The sequence below is a fragment of the Liolophura sinensis genome, chromosome 10 (assembly GCF_032854445.1).
Source record: "Liolophura sinensis isolate JHLJ2023 chromosome 10, CUHK_Ljap_v2, whole genome shotgun sequence".
Taxonomy (NCBI): Eukaryota; Metazoa; Mollusca; class Polyplacophora; order Chitonida; family Chitonidae; genus Liolophura; species Liolophura sinensis.
Genome location: NC_088304.1, coordinates 15,997,596 through 16,023,825, shown reverse-complemented (window position 1 = coordinate 16,023,825; position 26,230 = coordinate 15,997,596). Strand labels below are relative to the sequence as shown.

The 26,230-nt window shown below is 40.3% G+C and overlaps 2 protein-coding genes across 2 annotated transcripts in view; one reads left to right on the top strand and one right to left on the bottom strand.

Annotated features, from left to right (window-relative positions):
• Positions 1-26,230, bottom strand: part of LOC135476568 (sodium-dependent dopamine transporter-like) — a 46,428-nt gene that overhangs the window by 1,281 nt on the left and 18,917 nt on the right. The window contains 14 exon segments of the mRNA XM_064756632.1: positions 6,667-6,766; positions 8,622-8,750; positions 13,523-13,560; positions 13,563-13,634; positions 14,597-14,681; positions 14,683-14,706; positions 14,708-14,723; positions 15,288-15,337; positions 15,339-15,392; positions 16,176-16,310; positions 18,751-18,889; positions 20,508-20,760; positions 21,513-21,647; positions 24,210-24,377. Of these exon segments, the coding sequence (XP_064612702.1) occupies positions 6,667-6,766; positions 8,622-8,750; positions 13,523-13,560; positions 13,563-13,634; positions 14,597-14,681; positions 14,683-14,706; positions 14,708-14,723; positions 15,288-15,337; positions 15,339-15,392; positions 16,176-16,310; positions 18,751-18,889; positions 20,508-20,760; positions 21,513-21,647; positions 24,210-24,377 (1,398 nt within the window).
• On the top strand, positions 9,302-11,755 carry LOC135476320 (uncharacterized). The gene is given in 4 exon segments (XM_064756314.1): positions 9,302-9,307; positions 9,736-10,061; positions 10,410-10,623; positions 11,648-11,755. Coding segments are annotated over 4 exon segments (654 nt in total).

The following is a 26,230-nucleotide window of genomic DNA, read 5'->3' as shown; positions in this document are numbered from 1 at the left end:
ACATCGCATTTACCTGAATTGCCTCCGGCATTTATTCATCTCATTGGTGTTTATCGCCCTACTTAAGAATTGACCTCTATCGAGTTATGGGTTAAAGAAACCGGAAGGCCCGGAATGCTCTTCCGACCCTGCCCATATTCCTTACAGCGCATGCGTCGTCGATCGATCTCCACATTTCGTCTTACATCACTGCCACCACTAGTAAATTTTGTACACGAATACTGAACAACGCCAAAGTCACTGGGGTCACGGCGACGAGGCAGGAAGTAATGTTAGAAAACACAAACAAGTCGTGTCAACCTTTGTCTCTAACAATAGTTTACACACATGCATTTTCTTTATCTAGAGTATGTACAACATGATTCTAACATGTACTTCCGGACATGGATAGGTGTCTAGGCAATAAATCATGTTCAGTTTTGCATCAACCTACGGATGGTCGTGGGCTTCCACCGGGCTCTGCCCGCTTTCCTCCCACCACATTGCTGGCCGTACTAAAGAACATTTCACTTATACCACGGCGGCCATCATTATGGTGGGAGGAAACAGGGCAAAGCCCGGGGAAAACCCACGACCCTCCGCAGGTTGCTGACAGGCCTTCCTACTTACAGCCGGAGAGCTATGTAATCTAGGAGACATGAGCGTATGAATTTGCGCTCTCTTTGATTAACTAGAGATTTAACAGCGAAAGTCCCTGATTGCCAGGAATTTCACACCAGCCTATTCATTTTCTATTAAGCTCTAGGAGTTTCTCTTATGAGCCTAGTTAGCTGCTAGGCGACATCTATTTTCAAAAAGAAAATTTGAAACCTATTTTAATGTTTGAAAACATTTGTTGTTCAGTGATTTCTATGTAATAATGACATAAACAAGCAGACTTCAATCAGCTAACGACTTAAGTATCTTTGTAAAATCTTCCTACGCAGCGCTATTTTCTATGAACAGCTTTGGCCTTGTTCTCATCATTGCATTGTAAGACAACAAAAAATAAGCAAGAAATCTGCATAAAGATATGCCCACATATATACACATGTTGCATTTATTGGTCTGTTTCCGGGATTTGGTCAGCTTGTGATTTAAAGCTGTCTAATATCATAGAGCTTCCAGAGACCTGTGTTATCGTATTATTGGTAACTTTGGTGCACCTCTCAGTGGCAACGACTATACCGATTACTTTGAAAGACAAAAAAGAAAATCCATTTGTGATCAGACCTTATGTTTCCGTGACGTGTTGGTGTTTTCGGGGGGACCAGTTAAGCCTATATTCCCTTCATTATGTACTGTCACGCATGACTTTCGCAAATGAAGGTTAAAATGATCGCAGACAGGAAGAACAATGTTGTCTATTCTTGAGAGCGGAGCAGGTGACGCTGGGGTCTGATTACTTCCCTTGGATAGTGTTTCTACACGGCAAACAATTTTATTCGAGATCAAAGTGTACAATGTTTCAACTAGCTGGTTCATCACATTTGCGGCAATCGAGAAAAGGTATTGATTTCATGAAAAAGTGCTGACGGCAAAACAATCCTAAGTTGTCATACAAACGCATTATTTTGCGTAATGTGCGATGTAATTGGACTGTTCGATTATAATGTATAGGCATCGGCGAAGATGATGATGTGTATCTCCCAGGTAAATGCATCTCCACTAGCCCTATTTATCTGTCATTTTACGACGATTTCCTGATGTTAGTGTGTGGACTGTTCAAAGCGTTTATCAGCTAACACAAATTACTGCCGCCTGTCTCTAATATCGTAAACAGTGACCGTCTGGGGAAGCCGCCCTTGCAACTACATCCGAAAAACAACGTAACTTTGAATTCAAGTATCAAGGATTCCACTGACGCTAACTTCCATTTTTCTGGCGCCAACAGAAAACTTGGAATCAACATGCCTTCCCTTTGAATCTTTTAAAAGTGATGCACCGAGTTTGCGCACTAGTGACCAACGGAGACACACGGATAAACCTACTCTGCAACATTCGCGTAACAGGTAACAGCTTGATGTGCAAAAACGACACAGAAATTACAAATCAAACAAGTACACCAGAGGGTTTCGGTTTCAAACAGATATGCTTATATAATCCGCTCTTACGTTACGAATTGTAATCTTTGTAATATAATTGTAATTATATATATATATATATATATATATATATATATATATATATATATATATATATATATATATATATATATATATATATATATATATATATATATGTATACATGGTCTCGCACTCATGTTGGAAGTTTATTTCTGACATTGTTGGGAGACTACTTTCAGTTCTTTCTTCTTTTGATGTACGGGAACCGAATAAAGACGAATCCACACTGAATTAAACGCGAAGTATCTCGATGCGTAGTCCCCATCAATACCTCTCCAGCCATTTCATCGAGAAGAAATTAGCAACATCTCTCGGACGAGGAGTTCCTGTATAGCAGGACGTAGAATTATACATAGAAAACCGCCACTGAAAGCTTTTTGTCTGGTGAAGATTTGAAGTAACAAATAGCCATCCCTGACTATATACATGTCCACACGTCGCAGTAGTTTCATCAATAAAATTGTTTCAGATGGAGGTTAGAACGTAATGCATGGCCACCTAGGCAAATGGCAGAAGACATTTTATTTCTACCATTTACGAGTGCGTACAGTGGACCAAAGGTTCAAAGACGAAACAAACAAACACATCACGCGATATGACGTGCTAAGGAGAGGACGGAAATCTAATAAATCACAATGGAAGAGGTATTTTACAAAAAACAAATGGTGGAAAGAAAACAAATGATCAGGCTAGTAAATATTGACAGCCGTTCCACTTCCATGCATGATAGACAATCGCCTCACGCCAATCACGAGTGTCTAATTCAGCTCTATCTGGCTTGTTTCCGGCTTTATAAGACTCTTCAAAAACCAAGGAAAGTGAAATTCTCTCGAGTACGCCTGGTATAAAATTCCTGTAAATGTGAGAATATATCGCTGTATATATTTTACGACGTTGAAAATTAATGTAAATACTTTACAAATACAAATGGAGTATCTACAAAAGTATCTACAAAAAATACCATAAAAATACAAGTACCTGCTGTAAGTTTACGGAATCGTAACAAAGATCAGACGATGAAGAACTTTTGCAAGATCTGGTTTATGTAACTACGAAAGCAAACTGACTGGAAAATAAGCCAGAAGAGACGTGATTAGCTACAGGAAAACATATTGTAGCCTAATCCCTTAAATTAGAAATTTGCATTACAGTATGGAATTAAGCACCGAATTAAGCACCGAATAAATACACGAAGGTCACGAAATCTTTAAAACTGCACCTCTCCGCGGAGTCGCAAAAGTCGCGGTGAAAAGAGAACACTATTTATAGCCGCCCTATTGAACGCCTTGCGATACAAGTATTACTCAATGAAATCTGTGAATTTTTGGAGAAATCTAATGAAAAGATTCCCGTATTAAACTGCGCTCTCCCTATTTAGTTTATGTTCTAATATTTATGAGTAAAAATAAGCTTCTCGATTGTTATCACAGAGGGTAAAATAACTTTAATGGCTATTAGCTCGCTGGCTAGTCCATTGATTTAGATCTCCAATATTGTCAAAATAACTGTTACAGAGAGTACATGCAGAGGCGGGACAAAGCCCGCGTTTGCGTGCATGCGCAAGGTAGACCTTCTATTTCCTGACGGCAAATATGCTTAAACTGGCATTCATTTTGAGTAATTCTAGGTCTAGTGACGAATAATAAACTTAAACCAACATCACTAAATTTTCTTATATCTAATTCCTAGCAAGCCGTGGTGCCGATTGCTAACCTGACCGAGGTAAATTGACAAGAGGCTGGGTTTTACCGGCAATACGTGCGACCATGTGTTAACTATCACACTGTCTTCATTGCCCTGGTTTTACTCCCTATACTGTCGCCTTTTATATTCTATTACCAGATAGCAACTAATATGTCCAAAAGTGAATTGTTTGGGGGCAATTTTCTGTATTGTTAATTATCGCCACATTTTCACTTCATAGTAAATTTACTCCTGAAATTACATTTTTAAAATTTATTTTGTATAACTTATAAAGCTGACACACGTTTCACAAAAGGACGTACCTCTATATTTCGGACGTCAACGTTTCACTATACAAAACTTAAATCAGATGTGTATAAAATGGTTCCTCTAACTTTTCCAATCCTCTTTAGAACGAGATGACATTGTTCGATTTGATGGACTTTAGTTTTTATATGAAACTTTCTGAAGTATATGTTTTGATGAGGTGTAAAATTTGGCGGATAACCTAAACTAAGGCGATACATTGTCAGCCGTTTGTACCGTTACTGTTGTCACTCGATTATGTTTATAACTCACAAAGCTACCGCACGTTCTACCAGATGAGGTGCGTCTATGTTTGAAGGAAACACAATGTATAAAAGCTTGTCTACATTTTTAAAGATATGGAGAATTCACACAAAGAATGTATCCTATTTTGTAAAACTGTCTCCAAGTTCTCAACGCTCGCCCCGTTTGGCTCGCCTGTTACAGAAAGGTGTGGACGTCATTACTACCGTATTGAAAACTCTAGGGAATATCATCTTTTCAGGTGATGCAAAACACTGTAGTAAAGTATGTTGGGACTGGCAGAAATGACCTTCTCTAATCAAAAATCAGAATGTCAGATCGTTCATTAGTTGTGATGAACGATATCCGGGTTTTGTCACGCGGGGACCTACCGCAAAACGTTTTTCTACGGCGGAACTATGGAGCCGTAGAATTCTTTACCAAAGCGTGTAAGGGAGAAAACAGCCCTCGAACAAACCAGGCAGAGGCGTCGATAACGCCGCATTCACGCTTTGACTAACATGATTGTGGCTCTTGGAGGCATCAGGGGGCGCTACAATAGGCCTAACAGGTAATATACTCGTCACAGTGCGTGCGCTGTTCACTACGTTCGCTTTACATCATGCATTGCCACGTACACTATCAAAATTTGTATAGAAATAGGGTTACGGTGATGAAGCAGGAAATGATGTCAGAAAAGACAAGAAAGCATATGTCAACATTTCTTTCTAATAATACTTGATACACATACATTCCCTTTATCTAAAGAGGGTACAATATGATTCTAACCTCCATCTGAAACAATTTCATTGATGAATACTGATTAAAAAGTTCCCCACGCGAGGACACCAGTGATAAGGTTAAGTCTAAACAAGCCTAGGTGCGTCGCGCAGTCTTTAAAGGACAAGCTTGTCTAGTGGTAAGAGGGATGTAAAGCGAGCATAGAGAGCGGCACATGCGCTGTGAGGAGTATGATCGGATTAATTAATGGAAAAGGATACAAGCTTCAGTCACGTGATACGTAGTCTTATATAGAGTATGATACGTTCATGACAAAATCAGGGTTTTAGTGTCTGTGTTGAATATTTATGAAATGATGTACCCTTGATAGGAAACCCTGAAAAACTACACAAAGTGGACAAAATCGCAGTAAAAACAAATCGTTTTCTGTTTTAACGCTGCAATGCTTGTGTGCTGACGACGTGTTTTACGAGTACACGAACACCGAAGAGTGCGAGGTACTTTCCAAAAATTAAAGAAGTGCAAAGCTGTGGATCGTTTTTTTAACGATATCCTTGTTGTCTATAAATAACTGATAACGACATTTTCAAAACATTATCTTGTCAAAAAAACAGAGACCATTGCATTTTTCTGAGTTTTGCAAACTATGCCAAATTTGCAAGCATTAGTGATTGAATCCTGTTTCAGATATGTCTCTTTCACGCTCTTGTCATGGAATCTGCCGTTCTCTGTAAGGGCTCACCCTCACAGAAAGGTAAAGTAAAAATGAGGCAAGCCTGCTAAGGTTCCAAAATATAGAGCAATTTCACACTAAAAAGTTTAACACCAAACTGTTCAATTATTTTAACATCATTTACAAAATAATTGCGATCGAAAAAGCTCAAGGTAACGTGACACTTTGCTTCATACTGAATACTTCATGATGGAAACAAACCTGGGGCCCGTTCCTTAAAACGACCGATAGCTAAGATCATTGCCTTGGCAACATTTGTCTCTGACCTGTGTAGTTATCTCAACTACAATTAAGGGCTAACCACGTGGCCTACGAAGTGTGGGTTCAATCCGAGTTTTGGGCAAGGTTCTTTTACGGGCCTTCGTGACTACAAGCAGTGGGTGGCAGTCGGCGGCAGTCATGGTACAGAATGCACAATCTAATACTTGACACGAAAAGAAGAAACGCATGCGCATTCTCGGAGGCACACAAAATAGACTATCACTTGGTCAACTCAGTATAACTCATTGACCATCGCGGTATAAGGCGTTTAGTTTAGTTCAATTCTCTTTGATTGACTGGTACAGTGTTGATGCATGCTTCTGTAAGATATAAAAACAAGTCCATTGTCAGATAAATACATAAATTAGTAATCACAAATACGCAACTTTTACGACCGCTATTATATGGGCAGAGGAAATCGGGCGGAGCCTAGAGAAAATAGCTGGAACTTGCAGAATTCCGCACCATCCAGTCGCTGGCCTCACATGTCCAGGCTGACACTGATAATTAACATGTAATGGTTTGTATAAAAATCACGTTGAGAAACGGGATTTTGCAGTACTGGAACTTTTATCCCGAAACTCTATACTCACCATACGCCCAAGACACAGCCAGTGTCTCAAAGAATACGGCCATCAGTATAGAATATCCGGCGGCGTAACGGTCCATTAGGGTCACCACGTACACACCTCCCTGTAGACAGAACCAAACACACTTTCAGTCTTCCTGACTTCATTTAAAATTGATAACTGCGTTTGCTTGTAAATAGACGTGTTTTTATATGAATGAATGAATAATTTTGACCTTACACTACATCGGTAAAATTGCTTGCAGATTGTGGTGATGGGATCCTCCACTGGCCTAATGTTTAGAGCGCCCGCCTCCAAGTCGGGATCAAACCCGGGTCGACTTTAAAAATGGTAATGACAGGAGAGAACAAGGGAACAGGACTGGTTGGTCAGTGTCAGTGCTTATGTTTTCTCCATTATCTAGCTATCACATCATGTCATTTGTATCCATGTCACTCTATTATCCATAATCGTCTATAATCCATTGTGTGTCATCCTATCCGCCATTGCTTTCTCCGTAGACTATCATCCCACGTCCACAGCATTCTTTGTTGTTTATTCAGCAAGGTCATTCCATGTCCATTGCATTCGTTGTTGTTATCACACCCTGCCATTTACATTCTTGCCTGTGTATTCTCAACTGTCAAAGTATCACGCCATGTCAGTTATATTCTTCGCCGTTCATTCTCTGTTCTCAATCATCCCATGCCCATTGCACTAAATTGTTTTGTCTCCATTGTTTATCATCGCATTATCACCTGCATTCTTTGTTATTCTCCTTTTGTCTAACACCTCGTGGTGTCGGTTACTCTCCATCGTCTATCACAAACTGCCTTTTACGTTCTTCGCTGTATATTCTCTATTGTCTATCACACCGCATATTCCATATGCCATGTGTTTGTTCTCCATTTTCTATTATTCCATGTCTATTGCATTCTTTCTTGTTTATTCTCCCTTTGTCTAGCACGTGTCACCCTGTCACCTTGTTAGTCATCCTAAGTGATTTACAGTTTTTCTGGTTTTTATCTTCTTGTCAATAAACCCCTTTAACGCCATTCTTTGTGGTACATGTATTTTCTTCACTGTCTATAATCCAATGTCCTCTCCATTCTTTGTGTTACATGTATCTTCATTGTCTATAATCCAATGTCCACTCCATTCGTTGTTATTTATTCTCCACTTTTTTATCACCCCATGCCAGCTGCATTGTCATTCATTCTCCATTGCCCATCATTGTAAGTTCACTGCAGTCTTTGTTGTTTATTATCCATTGTCTGTTATCTCGTGTTAATTGCTTTTTTGCTCTTTTTCTCTTCACTGTCTACCACCTATGTTAATTGCAATGCCTATTGGTTGATTCTCGAAGCCTTTGCCTTTTATTTCCCATTTTACCTTCATTTTACCCCATCTTCTCATTTTTGAGGAGGTCCATAGTTCGAGTAGCCTGGATGACTGACGTGTAATTATTAGCTTTGAAGCCTCAAATTTGAATTGGTCCATGTCAGTTTTCAGGACCAGACATTATGACATACTAAGAAGCCGAAATGCCAGCTATTAGTGATGTTTATTTATTTATTTGATTGGCGTTTTAGTGAGTGAGTGCTTGGGGTTACACATCGTACTTATCAATTTTTCAGTCATATGACGACGAAGGAATCATTTAAGTGCATGTAATGTGTCTTCTTGTCGCAGGACGGATTTCCACCGCTCTTTTATCTAGTGCTGCTTCAATGAGGCGCCATACCGAAGGCAAGTAAGCCGCCCTGCCGGAGCCATTATACTACGGGTCAAGCAGTCGTTGCACTATGCCCTTCATGCTGAACCCCAAGCGAAGAAGTTACAACTTCCTCTTTTAAGGTCTTAGGTGTGACTCCACCCAGGATTGACCCTGGATCTACCGTTCCCGGAGCAAATGGCATTTTACACCGTACTCAAGAATATCTAACTGATAACAATTTTAATACAGATGTATATCTTACCTGAGAACAACTGGCTAAACCGACGACAAAATAAAGGGTGAAGAGAACCCCGACAAAGACCTCTCGGTAGCGCTTGAGAACCGGAAACTCGTCAGTCACTGCTGTAATGATGGCTTCAGATCCACCGAACTGCAGGAGAGATCAACGCATTTATTTATTTATTTGACACGTGTTTTACGACGTACTCAAGAACATTCCATTAATCGACGGCAGCCAAAATTATGGAGGGAGGAAACTACGCAGAAACCTAGGGAATCCCAGAGCCATCCGCAGGTTGCTGGAAGATCTTTCCACGTACGAGCGGACGGGCAGTTACCAAAAGCTGGACTCAAAATCACGCCGACTGCACCAGTGAGAGGCTCCTGAGTCATTGTGCTGCGCTATCACGCTACTTACTGGGCCGCGTAGGCCCTCACAGCTGATGAAGCGACAATGTAAAACAACCCAATTTCCTCATAACGTTTCGTCCTTTGATTATTATTTTACAAATGTGCATTCAGTAAATTTATGCTGATTATGTTGAATATTTTCTGTGCATAAGCGCAGCCCGTTGGGAGGAAGGCTTCTAGGCGACTGTACTGCATTATATCGTATTTTCCTAACAAAAGTTTTCATGAAATTGTTATCCTGTTTGACAAAAGGACGACCTTTTGACAGCACAGACTTCAAGGAATCAACTCATGCTTGTAATTAAGTAAAATCACGACCACTTTTCCTAACAGATAAAATCCGTACAAATCATTATAGTTTCCTTTGTTTGAAGGAATGAACTGAAGGGAAACTTCTTTCTCCGCGTGATAACGGGCGTGGCGTGGGCGAGGGAGTCTCCAGTTTTCCCGCCCGAGAAGGGTCTTATAACCAGGGTGCTAGCGCGGACAAACCAGTCTCGTCAGACGCACGTGTTTTTTTTGGCAGGTTCCAGTCGTTATATATACAGCAGTAATGCCGTACATATTAATGGAAACCAAGTATTGGGGGAAAAGCTCGATAAAATACTGAGGAAAGTAGACGCGACACAGCGGTCCATAGAGCAGTCGGTCGACGAAAAAATCAGTTGGCTGAGCGCTGACTTTGCGCATACATCCAAGAAAGTCAGACAGGTTAATGTCGAGAGTTTTCCTGGAAAAGAAAGGGGAACAAGCTACATTTTAATTTCAACACTGGAATTCTAGAGGATCTGGGTCAGATTAGATGGGCATTGCTGTACGGGAAGACAGAGTATGCCCTTGAAATAGCTGATGAACACGTTACCAAAATCCATCAGCGTAACAAGTTGATAAAGATTGCCGACACACCCAAGGGTTGATGGGAAGCAGTCAAACAGTACGTGGCGAATGAGCTGGCTTCGGATTCCGAGGATGACCGGAAAATCACGCGAGCTGATGGGTGAGCTCTCAAGAAGATAAAGTCCAAACGTGGCAGGGGAGGGCGCTATAACTCGTAGGGGAGATGAGCAAGCACCATGGTGGCAACGATCACCAGAAACCAGATAGCTCCAGCGAACACCGCTAATTCGGGGCTACAGGTCATGGGCAAGAGATCTGATCAGCCCCCTCGGAGTGGTCCCTTCAGGGGCAATACGAAATCAAGATCCTGCTTCCATTGCGGATCATTCACTCACTGGAGGAGAGGCTGTTCAAGCCTTGTCATTGGGAGCACCATTCCCCAAATATTACAAGACGCAGACTGTGCATCATTTAAGTATGATTCTCCTGACAGTAACATCTATGCCAAAAGATTCTTAACTGTGTACTGATATGGATACGAAGAAGGGGATTGTCACATTAGCGTGAAGGGTAGGTTGAAGAAGAATGCTTCGTCTAGGCGTAAGATCGGAGCTTCAGAGTTTGTTATTGACATTGTTGAGAATGAATATAAGATTCCTTTCCTCTCTACGGCATGCGACATGGAATTAAGACATAATATTTTGGCAAGAAATAATGCAGAGCTTGGGAGTCAGGCTGTGGATGACCTCTTACAAAAAGGGCCAAGTGTAAAGTGTGTGAGTAAGCCCTATATCGTTAATCCTTTGTCGGTAGTTATTTAGTCGTCAGGGAAGAAACGCGTCATTTCAGATTTGACCATAACAATGTTTCGAAACAGTCGGTGGAATATGAAGATTGGAGAACTCTGCTCACATATGTTAATGAAGGTGACTGGTTTGTAAAATTTGATATTCACTCGGCATACCATCATGCTGATATTCACGAGTCCCACACACAGTTTCTAGGCTTTGCCTGCAAAAAAAGATAGCTGGTGAAAAAATGGCGATTCGAGAAAATTGTCTACATAAATGACGGTATAGCTGCTGGGTCAACTAAGCCCGGGGCTTTAGAAGCCGGGATTTGTATCATGCAGGGTATAGTCATGTCTGGTTTTGTACCGAAGGTTGAGAAGTCAGGTTAGGTGCCGAGTCATTATGCAGAATGGCTAGGGCAGGAATTTGATTCTAGTAAGATGTTAATGATCGCACCAGAACGAAAGACCAATAAAGTTATGCCTGGTATTGTGCGCCGCCAGCAACCAGTAAAAGTTGGAGAAATTTCGTCCATCGTCGGACAGTTAATATCCATGCGATTGGGTATGGAGTTTGTCAGCTTGCTAATGACAAAAGCGCTGAGTATAGACATTTCACAGCATAGACATAGAATGACTGCATTGGTTTGACTAGAACCAGCATGATACAACTGCAGTTTTGGCTAGCTGACATTTACCAGTGGAATATGAAAGTTCTTAGTCACAAGGTCTCCACGTGTAGGGTTGTATATTCTGATGCCAGTGGCACGGGTTTCGGGGGCTATTGTGTGGAAGTAGGAGATCCAGTATCGCAAGGGCAATGGTCAACGTAGCATGAGCTCTACTTGGCGCGAGCTGACGGCTGTATTTTTAGTGCTTGAGAGTTTCAATGATATTTTGATAGGGCAGTGTACTAAAAGTGGTTTACTGATAAAAAGATTCTCGTAAGAATAATAAATAATGGTAGTATAAAAGCTGATTTACTTGACATTGCTCTGGATACTTTTCAGGTCAGTAGGGTGAGACAGATGCACTCAGAGGTTGAGTTGATTTCCCGAGAAAACAAGAAGAAAGCGGATTATTTGAGAAGATCTGTGGTAAAGATGATTGGTGCATAGCCATACACGTGTTTTATAAATTAAACGGAATGTGGGGGCCATACGCTGTTGGTCGATTTGCGTAATTTCATACCTCCAAGCTTAAGCAGTTTAATTCCAGGTTTTGGAGCCGTAGACTGGGCCACCGAGGACAATTGGATTGTTCCGCCGGTGTACTTGGTTCCCCGTGTTTTGTCGTACATGAGGCAGTGTCGATCAGAAGGAAGTAGTTCCTAGACGGTATCCTTCTAGTTTCTGGCCAGTTAATTGCCCCCAACGGAGGATTGATTGGGGTGGTAAAAGAATGGTGTTTTATTTCATGTGATAAAATCTAATTTATTCTGAGTAGAATCAAGGGAGGTCTCTTTGGTGAGACACATTTAAATTTCTGTATGTTGGCGTTGAACATTGATCGCTCCTTGTAATATATTGTCTTGTGATTTTGTAGATGTTTTGAGGCACACGTATGGAGGAGAGCTAGAAAGATGCCGACACAACTTAGCTTCATGGCGGAGAGAATTCCAGAGTTCTTGGGGCTGCACGGACTGGAGCTACTAGCAACAAATACGCCATGGGTTTCAGGGCGTGCAGGGTATGGGCAGAATGCAACAAGGTTTCGACAAACATACCCATACTGCCACTAATCCGTGCCGTATATCTCATACTAAGAGTCAGATCAGCGAATCAGTAGCGTTCGTTACTAATGCGTTTTGTAGCCAATAACGGAATTGAGAGTAGAATGTATAAACAGCACACGCGCTCGAAAAGCGAAACAGTGAAGGATGGGTATGTTAAGGATGTCACTGACAGTAGGTTAAAAGTTTCTCTGGCATTACGGCTGTAATCTTTCTTTGAATCTCGGCCTATGCTGGACGACACCAACAAAAAGGTGTTTTTGTTGCTGTGTTGTGTAGGTTGTAAACGACCGTACTGTCCTGCAGGCCGCAGGAGCACAGGCGTGGCATGGGTGAGCGAGTGTCGAGTTTTTCCCGCCCGAGAAGGGTCTGATAAGCAGCCTGCTAGGGCGGACAAACCAGTCTTCTCAGCAGAACAGGCCAGCCGCAAGTATCTCTTTTTGTGTGTTATTTTTGTAGATCGAAGGAAAAGAGGACATTGCCCTGCCGATATCTATATTATGTAAATATTGATGAACAAGTAGTATGGGTTAGAGTTCCATGAAAAGGTTGGACACCGATAACAAATTGATGAAATGGGTTAGAATCCCATGAAGGGGTTGGACCCCGAAAACAAACCGATGAAATGGGTTAGAGTCCCATGGAAGGGGTTGGACCCCTGTACATTGTAAAGGTTCGATATATCAGGGATTTTATTCTCAGCATTGCGTCGCAAATAAACTGGTCGGCCTGTGCTGTACGACACGATCAAAATAGGTGCTTTTGTTGCTGTGTTATGTAGGTAGTAAACGACCGAGCAACCCCTGCAGTCAGGGCGGAGAAACATAAATCGTTTAAAACATTAGCGGAATTTTGGGTTGCAGGAAAGGTAAGGATAAAATAAATAGGATGTAAATGCCAGCATGTCCACTTCTCTATTTTATATCGAACAAATAGTATCGTTATGATTTCGAAGATCCGAACCTGGTTTGCGTCTTGTAGCCATGGTAACGTGAATCAGGAAGGATGATTTACAATAAGTTTTGAGGAAAAACGGTTGATTTTAAGTATCACAAATGAGATAAAACTCCAATCAAACCATATTTAATCGTCTCGCTTTTTATTAGTGCAAAATGGTAGAAATATCGAATAACCATGGGTACCCGGTACTTACTGAACTGTCAAGGCCCAGAGTCAATAACATGAGGAAAAGATGATGGCCCAAAACGTGGATCCAGGTATCGTAGCTATAGCTTCTGGGTAGACAACGAACACCAAACCCGGTCCTGACATTAAAATAAAATATTCTTATTGTTCAATACTTTTTAATCACGTACGTAAAGCAACATTCAGCAATGATGACAATTTGTTTTACAATTTTTGTTTGAAACAAAAGATACAGTTTCATCTCTGTATAGTTCTAGCGACATTTCACCAGGAAAGGAATGTCCTATTTGTATAAATGGGTAGGCTTTTGTAAGATTAGTCATGTAGATTTTGTAAGATTACAGTCGTGGAGATTTTGTAACATTACAGTGTGATAGCTGACAAATAGTAACATGCAACAGGTAAATCTGACCTCTATTCCAATTTACCTGAAGTTAGCGTTTCATTCTAACTGTTCATGCTAATACTTAAATAGTAACAACTGGTACAACTGACATAGCTTAAAAAAACTGGGTAATAAAAATGCAGCGATTTTAATTGCAATTCTTCAGACGTCACTGGCTCAGAATTATTCAAAATGCTGTGTTTTTCATTACATTTAATAAATGACTAAATGTTGGCAGTGCATAGGGTACAGGGCTTGGGGCTGCTTGGTCCACCAGCGAAGTCCTGGTTTATGCAATGGCACAAATATGAAAGACAACACCATGGAGAATAAAACCAGAGCAGCGATGTCGGTGTTAATGACTGTTTTCTGTAAACTTACCTCCAGCTGGAACACCACAAAGGCTGATTAGTTATTTAGAGTTATCTTCTTCTTTTGCACAGCCATTTTGACTTCTCGCCCTGAGCTCGCCTTAAGCTGTTCCCACTTGTGCATCAAAGTGCTTATCACAACTTAAAAACTATGGCATTTTTTCAACGGGTTTATACAGTATAAGTGTTGTCCGACAAACATACGCGATTCCAATCAATTCGACAGATGGAATTAATTACTGACTGGTTTGTGACGTGGAAAGTCAAAGGTCATCTTTTTGTAATTAAATCAGGTCATATCTTAAGGTTCATTGCCTGCGTTTACCTTCTGTTGCGACGTCTTTTATTTCCTTTCCACTCTTATCTGACATGTAACCCAAAATCATGAAGATGACGAAGCCGGAGAAAAAAACTTGTGGCACAATTTATGGTGCCTTGTCACCAATGCGTCTCTGAAATTATTGAAAAATAAATTTATAAAAAATTCCGTTAATTTGCCCATTTCATCAGTGAACCAAAACAAAAAACAAAAAAAAAACAAAAAAAAAAACAACACAAATCTGTATTAAATTCAGAAGAGAAGAATGAGTAAAATATTTTCAATGTATGAGAACATCCTTGAAAATCTTAGCTGAAGGGAACGGCTCTAGCGATTACTGGATTCCGGATGTGCCTTTTTCTCTGCAGCGACCGGTGTACTAATGTCCGATTTGAAAGTTAGATTAAATTCCTGTAAAAACTTAGTCATATTAACAAGCCATAAATTAGACACAATAACGCGTCTCCACTGATTTACACAGGTTTGTTAGTCAACAAACAGCTGATCTTCCCTGAGGCCCTCTCATTCACACATCCACTCACTCACATTTTAAACTTGTCCATTACAATGTTGATCTCTCTAAGACCAACAGAATCCTCGAGATCTGTATACCAATATTAGAGTTAGCAATACACACATTTAAGGCTTTGTCCGCAATGCACTGTTGGATTTTCAGAAAGGCCAGACATAGTCATACCTGTAGACGTTGTTATGTTTGGGATTGTAACTGGCGTAGGCCAAAAGGACGGCCGAATCCTGGACCTAAGGAGAAGAACACCTGCGTGGCTGCATCCACCCACACCTGTCCAAACCCAACACAAACCAAGTACATAATCACTGGAATATAGCTACTCGCAAGATTGGAAGGATTACTTACAAATGTGAAACATAAACAGCAGTTTAGTTTAGAGATGGGAAAAAAAAATAGAAGAGGTTAGGACATATGTAACTGTGGTAATTACTCATGTGAGAAGTAATTCTTAATGGTAATTACTCATGTGAGAAGTATTTCTTGATGGTAATTACGCATGTGAGAAGTAAGTCTTGATGGTAATTACGCATGTGAGAAGTAATTCTTGATGGTAATTACGCATGTGAGAAGTAAATTCTTGATGGTAATTACTCTTGTGAGAGTAATCTTCATGGTAATTACGCATGTTAGAAATAATTCTTGATGGTAATTACGCATGTTAGAAATAATTCTTGATGGTAATTTACGCATGTGAGAAGTCATTCTTGACAACGATATTAAACACCAATAGAACACTGAATGAAGATATATACACAGAACAAGCCATTTCACGAAAACACCTGTAAAATCATCCGCCTTTTCTTATTTTATTAGGAGACCAATCCACATCGCGCGTTACTTCACGGCACGTGACCTTGATGGATATTCATGCAACTTGATAACATCTGCCTAGTTTACTCAATGATCAATATACACCATAGTTTGGCTTCAATATTAAATTCGTAGAAAGTATCCATCATAACCGGATTAATAAACAACAATCAACTATTTTGCTGAATAATTTTTCTACAACGAATTAATACAGGGTGTTTATTTATTTGTATCGATACATACCCCTGAGCTTTTCAGCCTGTCAAAGTCTGGGGTGAGATAATACTCGATGCCCTTCAAAGCGCCTGGTAGCGTGGCCCCTCTGATCATCAGTATAAACAAAACCACATAGGGGAACAAGGCAGTGAACCACACGACCTGCGGACAAAATACAGGAGGATGTAGGGCAAGAAGACATTGAACCACACGACCTGAGAACACAAGACAGGAAGAAGTAGGGGGACATGGCAGCCACATGCCTGAGGACAAAAAACAGGAGGATAAATGGGAACAATGAAGAGAACCCTACCACGTGGGGATAAAACGATAAATTACATATCAACTCGCGATCAAGTATACAGTCTATTGTTTTGATACATGTACTTTTCCGAAAAGACAACGTGACCACAAGGTATTCGTGGACCAGTTTTGATTCTTAACTGTTATTAGCAATGACAGCATGTACTTGAAATAAGAACGGCAGTGGTTTAGGGGTTAGAGTTCAAACCCAGCCTTGGACAATGCATTTATAGACTCCCTGCTCTCATTGTGAGTGCGGTCTTGCTGATGATGAGCAGTTGACGACCCTCGTGTGGTCGTTTGCGTAGCCTAAGGCTTGTTGACGACTTCTTATCTTCTACCATAATGGTGTGGAAATCGTCTGAAAATTGCCGGCGGTTTACACCGTGTTTCCTCCACCCCATAAAACTGCCTATCATCGTATAACTGGAATATTCGGAGCACGGCGTTAAGCAAGAATCACATAAATAAATAAGTAAATAGATAAATAAATACTGGATTTCAGGGAAAGCAGTATCTTGAACACATTCCAATCACATTCTGTCTGCTATTACCAATATATAGACATTTATTTGTTTAGTTTGGAACCATAAATAAAAACCGCGAATACAGCGGTTCCGTAAATACAAGCGAGAGCAAACTATAAATCTCCAAGTTACCTGGTTTTCAGTATCATCTACTTTCAACTGAACCGAAACATTCTTCAGGTTTCCTCGAATGGATATAATTGGCTGTTCGATTATTTTAAATATTGGCACTTCGATTATTTTTGAGTTTTCTCAAAACCAACACTGAAAACACAGAAATTTTCCCATTTTTTCTGCCATTTTCCCCCAGCTTTGCACAACTAAAACGTTTATTAAGAAATACTGACATGACGGCCTCTTTGGGCGGGATAAAGTATGCCAGAATTTATTTTGTGGAATGTCGATTCAGTTTAGATATGCTGAAGATCACTGAATGCCTAACTCTTAAAAGAAGAACTTATTCCGATTCTTTGCCAGATTCCATTACCGTCAAACAGAAAAGACACTTTAACGGCTTTTTAAGAGTCCTGTAATGACAGCCATCCGGTCCGTATATTATCCTAGTTAGAGTTTTGATGGCATTTCGCCAATGGTTCGCGTGTACCAGATACAGGGACCAATTACAAGCAGTCCCTAGATGCGACAACTTACATCAAATGTTATTAGTCAAAGTGATCGAATAATAACAAGTCAAGTAGGGCGTATCGGTAGAAAAACAGGACGGCCTCACGGTACATTAATCCCGCTCTGTGCTTGTAACGGCCACAGGATATCCCAGCTGGGGCCATGACTGTGTTTACCTCTGTCTCCGATCTGGGGACGCCAGCCCGTGGACCATCTAGCTCGGCCGGGACCAACTTCCGGTACGCTTAGCAATTACTTTGGGCAAGACTGGAACGCTTGCTCCAATTTCGCCCATCATTTACTGTGTTCAAAATGTGTAACTGCTCTACATTCAAGAGTAAAAGCTTGCTATTGCCATTTTATTGATGGTGTTTAGGGTTTTTTTCCCTTTTCGTTCCTGGTTTAAATTCAGTGTTTCCATACGCTGTCGACTTTTACGACATGGATGTAAACGCGTTGAGGTATGACAGTTTCCAGTAGCAGGCTATGTGTTGATGATTCTTGTTAATTTAAATTTCATTAAAACGGTCGACCAAGCAAAGAAGATATGCAGGGCAGGGCGGGCATTGTTTCGGTAAATTCTTACAACAAAAGAAATAGCCACAAAAGGCTCTATTGATAGCAATGGTTACATAAACTGTAGGCTACCACAGACTATGAAGATTCGTTGAGCTGATAACAAATCTCGCTCATCCCTGACTCTAAACATTTGATCTAACTTCAAATTAACCTCCCTCAGCAAGGTGTGACGCTACTACAGCGTAGTAACGTCTTGTTTTGACCGTATTAATCCAGTTTACAGTCACGTGGAAATATTGATCTGTAGGTTTGAGAAGGTAAACTCGAAACGAGCCGAAAATATCAGCGAGTATATAAACCGATTATACTAAAATATTACAGTATCTGAAATATATGACGCACGTAAGGTATACCTTCTGAAAAGAATTGCTGTCCGCAGTAAATGTAACCATGTCTGTGGACATTCACATAACCCCTGTATTGTCAAGTTAGGCTTACATGTGGCGTTAAGCCATAATCATTCATTCATTCATTCATACTGTTTACAGAGAATTCGTAAATTTTGTTTCATTTCAGTGTCTTTAATTCCAAGTTAAACACGTTACAATATTGCCATTCCTGACTCATACCTTTCCTGACGTTGATATCCCCTTCCAGAGGCTGAAGTAGCAGATGAGGTAAACTCCTAGCAGGCAAAGTACGAGCTGCCACTTCAAGTCACCGACATTAAAGATACCTTCACTGAAATGAGACTCGAGCATACGTCGGCTGAAGAAAAAAAAAGGATGCAGATCATCAGTAAAGAGGAATCCTTAACCACATTTTCAAAAACATTTTAAATATACTAGAACTCCTCTATCCACATTTACAGGCGGGGTAACTGGTGATTAAAATTAATTAGCAAACAGGGGGCCTCCGTGGCTCAGTTGGTTAGCCCGCTAGCGCAGTGTAATGACTTAGGAGTCTCTCACCAATGCGGTCGCTGTGAGCTCAAGTCCAGCTCATGCTGGCTTCCTCTCCGGCCGTACGTGGGAAGGTCTGGCTTCAACCTGCGGATGGTCGTGGGTTTCCCCCGGGCTGTGCCCGGTCTCCACCCACCATAATGCTGGCCGCCGTCGTATAAGTGAAATATTTTTGAGTACGGCGTAAAACACCAATCAAAAAAAGAAAAAAAAAATTAGCAAACAAATTAATGGCGGACCTTTTTCACGCATTTCGGTAATTTCCTCCGTTTCTGATTTTGAAACAGACGTATGGTGGAATACTTTATTTCCTGTGTTTTTTTTTTCAACATAATGTTTTGAAATTTGGCAGACAAGTAAGCGAGTACGTAAGATAAAATAATGTTCCACAAACATTGAATTATTCGATCAATGTGGTCACAGGTTCGAATCCAGCTCTAGCTGGCTTTATATCAGGGTGTTAACAAGATAGGCTTATCAGGTTCCATAATCACGACGCTGTGTTAGACTCAAGTCAGACTTACTCTGACTTAAAAAAGTTGTGAAATCCACTTATGGGTGAAAATCTGTACGTCGTATATATCTGAAAGTCTATCAGTGACCTGCCACAGACAGTTGGTCTATTATGGGCTCTCAGGGTTTATTTTTTCCACCTAGAAAAAAATGGCGGCCGTTATTCTGGACTATTGGATTATACATGAACTAATCATCCTTTTCTAAGGCGTTGTAAAAATCATGCATCGATCAGCTTAAATACTAGTGATCCATCGAAAAAACATTATCCATGTCAAATTCAATCATAACACTGAATCTCACTGGTGCTTTGATTGCATCTGTTTTTACCGGCATTATACACAAGTAACAACAGCGATACTGGTCATATTGAAAGTACTCATCACAACAGGAAACAAACAGATGTCAAAAGTTTATGGGAAGCTCTCGCTAAAAGTCTTATGTATAAAATGTTACAGTTTACAGTAACTAATTATCATTTACCAGTAGAAACAGGTAGATGGCGTAACGGTCCACTGTCTGCAAGACTGTGCTAATTTTGCAACTCTTCTTTTGGCAATGATTTTCATTACATTTTTAACTGTACTATACTGTCCATTAGAAATTCATCCCTGTGTATTTTATGGCACCTTTATATAGACGCCCGTAGATTTTTACGAATAAAAATATTTGTATTATGAGTAACCTTGCCAAGTTGATGAGTAAAATATCACACGATATATGTAAAGACATATATATTTAGATCTTACATATATATATGCAGGTTATACTCTGCATATAGGCACAGCCTCTTTTGTCTAACAACAGACCTGAGGAGTAATAAAACTTATTCTATTTTCTTCTATGACAAACAGAAGAAGAGTGTAGAAAGTTATCGCCATGACAGGACACAAACAAAACCAAGAACTTACTGGAAGTATTCGCTGGCAGGTGAAGTTCTGTTCTCGAACATGGACGAGTTGAAGGTGTCATTTCCGGTGAGAGAGTAATTCTCGGCTCTGAAGTAACCCTCGTAACAATCGTCCGTATTCCATGTGTTGTTACATGTAGTCCAGGGCAATGTTAGGGTAAATGAGGCAAAGAAGAAATGTAGACACCAAGCTATAATAACGTTGTAGAAAAAGTCAGTGTAGAAGGCTATAAGAACGACGGCCCAACCGATCCCTGAAACACAAAAATGGTTTATTTATTTACTTGTTTCTTATTCCTGCTGAAGTATTTTCCACTTCACAATCATTCTTACAGATCGAAGAAATCTGATTGCTTGGGGTAAACCACCAACACTCGTCAGGCTACTGACACACTTTCTTATTTATTTATTTATTTATTTATTTGACCGATGTTGTACACATCTGGCGAACTTTCTCACGTGTGACGTACAGATATGCACACCTTACTGGTGGAAAGGAAATAATGAATGTTATGAAATATATATAAAACCTGAGGATGGTAGTGGGTTTCCCCCGGGCTGTGCCCGGTTTCCACCTACCATAATCAGGTTATATATATATATATATATATATATATATATATATATATATATATATATATAATGCTTTATTTTGCTTTTGGCAATGAAGTAAGGTACTGTGACAGTAGACTTAATTTCTCACATGTCCAAGCCATGCGACTATTCCGTTTATTTGGACTATCTTTCTTGAACAGGATGAAGCCAGTAAAATTCTAAAAAGGAGGTATATCATATTGTACAGACATTTCAATTCATAATTTCATGTAGTATATCTTGGTACTGAATTGCCATGCCACATTTTTTGTGGTGACAAAACATTTTGGCCCAAATTGCAATGACCCTAACAAATGGAAAACACATTTCATCACAGCAAAAATGACATATTTGAATTGCTTGGATCCGATGGTAACTTGGTAGTGGAATGAAGTCAGGTAGGGTTACTTACCCTTGAAAAGCGGACAGATTCTGGCCCAGCATGTGATCGCCCCGGTGCGGTTGTACTGGCCCAACGCCAGCTCCATGTAAAACAGGGGAATCCCCGCTAAGAGCAACATCATGATATAGGGGATGAGGAAAGCACCTACAAAATAGGTCAGAAGTTGTGATGTCTATCAAAGGCGCAGATAAAACCACAGACTAGCCAGTGTGATCTGCCAGGGGCTATATAAAGGAGTATGATGTGTGTATACACAGTGGTACCTTGTCATCTTGGATAGATAGCTTGACACAAGTGCTATGGGCAGAACAACTGTTGTAGGGCCAGTCGTCACTCAATTATGTAAATGACGTTAGCATATATCTGTTCTGTAACGTAAGTTAACAAATCGAGCTGTCAAACGAGAAAGTCCACGCAGCAAAAAAGAAAGCGACGGCAATTTTCAAGTCACTGCTGATATTAATTCAAATTGTCTCGGACGTAAAAGATACCCAAAGTGTTAATAACAATTGTAAGGAAAGGGGCTTTGGATTGCGTGAAAGAGAACATTTTGGAAGGAATGAAGTGAGAGATCCGTGGCCGCTTTGCGCGTGGAAAGAGAGTCCTGGAAAAACTTGAAAATTTCAGTGAGAAAAAAAGGCTTTTGGAAGCTTTTGTACACGCCATCAGTACTGATTGCTTGACTTCCTCATTAATTCAAAACGTTTCAAGTTCAGTTGAAACGTTCCAGGTTCAGATCGCCACTTTCGTGGAAAAAGTCATGAGGATTGACTATGTACTTGGATATGCGACGAAAATGTAAATCATATATACCATATTAACATCTGTGAATACAACTCGAGAATCCTTCACTTACAGCGCATCCTTTTCAGTTCTTCAAATGTTGCTAAACGTATTATATGAAAGCCATCTGACTACTGACCTTTCCGCAAATATTTCTACATATACGATTTTCCACGTAATGTAACAGTGTTTCGATCACTTGTAGGTACTATATGGTTATTCGACATGAAACGTACTGTTCCAAGAATATGTGTCGTTGTGTTAGTGAACTAAATCATGAATATGACATAAATATGAAAGTCTTATTTGATACCTTCACTTCTATTTTATTTCCTAGATAGCCGTGATCACCAACTGCAATAAACAGGCGACACTTCTGCAGAGCCTGCCACAAAGTGCGGGCGGAGGTTTGAATCCAATTAAGCAAAGTTACAGATTTTAGAATGAGGCAAAAAAAAAAGATCGAATTAATCTCTGTTATATGGGCTGAAGTGATTTGAACTAAAATGACCCCAGTCTTGAAAAGGGAAATGGACAAAGGGCACTCCTGACAGGAAATACAGTTATTTCGAAAAGGCTACGAATGTGTGTAATTGAATGGATATTTAAGATAGTCGATACAACAGTGGACGATGAAAACTTGAGGTCTTTACAAAGATCTATCGTTTTGAATGGAAACCTTAGGGCATAAATGTGTCCAGCTGGGGTGTATTGATCAACGATCATTCATCACTTTAGAAAGGCAGTCTTAGCCTCAAACATCCGGTAGAAAATGATTTGTGATCATGGCAAGTGCTTCAGGTTATGGGCTACCTGGAAAACAGTATTTTTTAACAACCGAGTAATTAAGGCTACCGTGCCTACAGCGCGACCTGCCGACAGGGTTCTGACCACACGCAAATGCCTTAATGTGGCTTTACGACATCGGAGTGACGTCCTTTCAGTGACGTCACACCGCCGATTTACGGGATGTATATGACCAGATCCTGTCAGATAACTAGCCCATCTGCAACTATTTGCCCAAGATAGTTTTCCGAATAACAAACGCAGCTTGACTCACAAGACATCAACCTGTCTGACTGTGCAGGCGTAATGACGGGATAATATTATATATGTGGTGCCATCATTTAATATGCTAGATCGGAAACACGAAACTTCTGAATTTCTATTTTATAACGCTCATAGCAGCTAGAATGCATCATTCAGAAGACTACATGGGTGCCTGGATAACTTGGATGACTGTCTCGGTCATACAAACCCCATTGCTTTCCTAAGCGTCCAGATGCCCACCCGTCAGAGTATAGTTACAATGCACAACTTGCGTACCAAAATCGGTTGCACAAACTGGCTGCTTTCCGACGATAGTTACCTGTACGTAATGCTATGTCTATCAGCGCAATATCAAAGTGTAAGTAGCTGATCTTTAAGAAAAATCGCGTTTACCTGTCTTAACCACACAAACTCGAACAATATCCTTCTAGCTCAAACTGCGTTAACAGGCTCATTGACTCACCGCAGCCTATTGATTATTGTAGCATTAGGTAATAGGTGTCTTCTTGACAATTTCATTTCGGTTGTTCTCAAATGTTGACAAAAGCCAATTCCAAATATCACAATCACAAACGTTTCTTTGGAAGGCTTTCATATTTGAAATAAAATTGTCAAAAAACACGGTTCATCTGTTTACTACAATGGTCTATCAGTTGAAACATTTGTTACAGTGCGTTACAAATATGTACCGAAATGTATTCTCAGAATAGAATCAACCATGCTACATCTGACTCGTGTCGTCAGTTGTTGCATCCCACTATTGTATTCAAATGCCTCTAGACATGCAAGCAAAACTGACGAGCCCTCAAATCAAATTGAACTGCTCGTTTAGACCAAACCTTAAAATAGCTTCAGGTGTTAATCTAATCATACCTCCGCCGTTTTTGTAGCAAAGGTATGGAAACCGCCAAACATTAGCCAGATCCACGGCGAAACCGACAACGGACAGCAGGAAGTCAATCTTCTTCCCCCAAACTTCCCTCTCCTCCTCCGGCAGGGCAGGCGACTGACCAACGCCATCTGGTGAGCCGACGTATTTCTCTGTGTGAATCAAGAATGAAACACAAGCGTTGTAAAGTACATGTATCTCATTCAGTTTAAACAAACACGAACAAAGAAGTACACCTTGTACTCGATCCATATTATACTGTTGCTGTATCAGATACATCCCTTCATAATTATCAAAAAAAAAATGTTCAGGGGCAAATACTAAGTACCTTTTGGAATTATCAGAGGTCAGTAATGGCAGATTGAAAAAATCAGCTTCTGGTGACCACGTGACAAACAAATTAAGCCCAGTGTTCTCTGCAGGATTTCATGGTTTGCATCAGACGAAATCGCTTTCATGGACTATATGTTGCCCCCAACAAGCTACAGGTCAGCAATTATTTCATTCTGTAGACGACAGTTTATATTACTGGTATCATGGGTTTATCTGAAGGTCTACAATGTACAAAACCAGCCCGTATCATTGCCACAGCTAATGAAGCCTATCTTGGTACAGACCAAAGTTAAACTATGAAACCATATTTGTATCAAAACGTGCCGTCTTCTCCATATAGCATCGCCTAGATTTAAAAAGTTTCTTAAATGGAAAAGCGAATATTAGTAGCTCAATCACAGAATAATATTCATGACATTGAGAAACATTGGTTTACATTCATTCCATCTGTGAACCATGGCTTATAGACAGCATATCTCATCAGAATAAATTAGGTAGGCTTGAAATAACACTGCACCTCGACAGCAAGTAATGCACACCACCGGAATCAAACATCAGCGTAATGGTTTTCAGTATGGCTTGCCGCAATGCTCCGCACTCGCTGCGTCAGATGTGCTAACCTTTGTAGTCGAGCCTGAAATAGTCCGGCCTTTGAAATCATTATCGCTGTTTTTTGGACTACGAATTAAATGATCAATAAAAGTGCTTTTAAAACTGCGACAATAATCAATATGTATTGGGCATAACATAATCAAATTACAACCACCGCTTTCAGCACCCCGCATTCATTAACATGTGATATCCCCTGCGAGCGGAAGTCGGTGTGGGAAATGGAAAAAAATAGCTGCGAAAAGACAATTTTTCAATTGGAAATAATCATGTCAACTGGTTGAAAAAAAAAAACAACAACAGTTTTATTGCGCAACAGTCGTTAATGCTGTGATCCGGCGTTTCTCTAGGCTGAAAGAACAGCCGTCACATCTCCGAAACGATGAATGATTTTGAGCAACTTATAGGCTTCGCAACCAACAGCAAGCAGCTAGACCTAAATCCTCAGGTAAATAGGACAACGGAGAAACAAAACATGAATGCCCTCTCAAATCACGTACCTTTAAAAAGAAATGTGAATGAGTATTGTAGTTATCTATGACAAGGATCACTGCTACCCACATTAATGGTTAAAACTTTTGATAAGGCAATTTATGAAGCTCACTTAGCAAACTATCCCCTTAACTGCCATGACAACGTACGTTGTAGAGATATGAAGTGCATCTAGCTAAGGGCTACTTAACAGTAAGTAGTTTTCCCGAACTGTCCCAATGTCTGTTAACAAGAACCATGCGGTTTGAGCAGAAACCTACAAACAATATGGAAGAGGCCATCGACTGTTTTTATACGGCATGTCGTACACATCAGTACTTCAAATCGCATAAATCGGTAAGTGGACAGCTTATATGTCACTTGGCATTCATGTTTTTGTTTACTACATGTGATAACAACACAGCTTTGGTGGTGTTTGTAGACAAGTGACTCTTAATAATTTCAACTAACATCACTGCATTCCTTTTCTTTGCCTAATTCTGCCTATGACAACGTATTAGGGGACTTGTAATTTACTACTATATAAGCATCTACACGAACAGTTAGAGTAACTGACGTAAATCGACAAGAG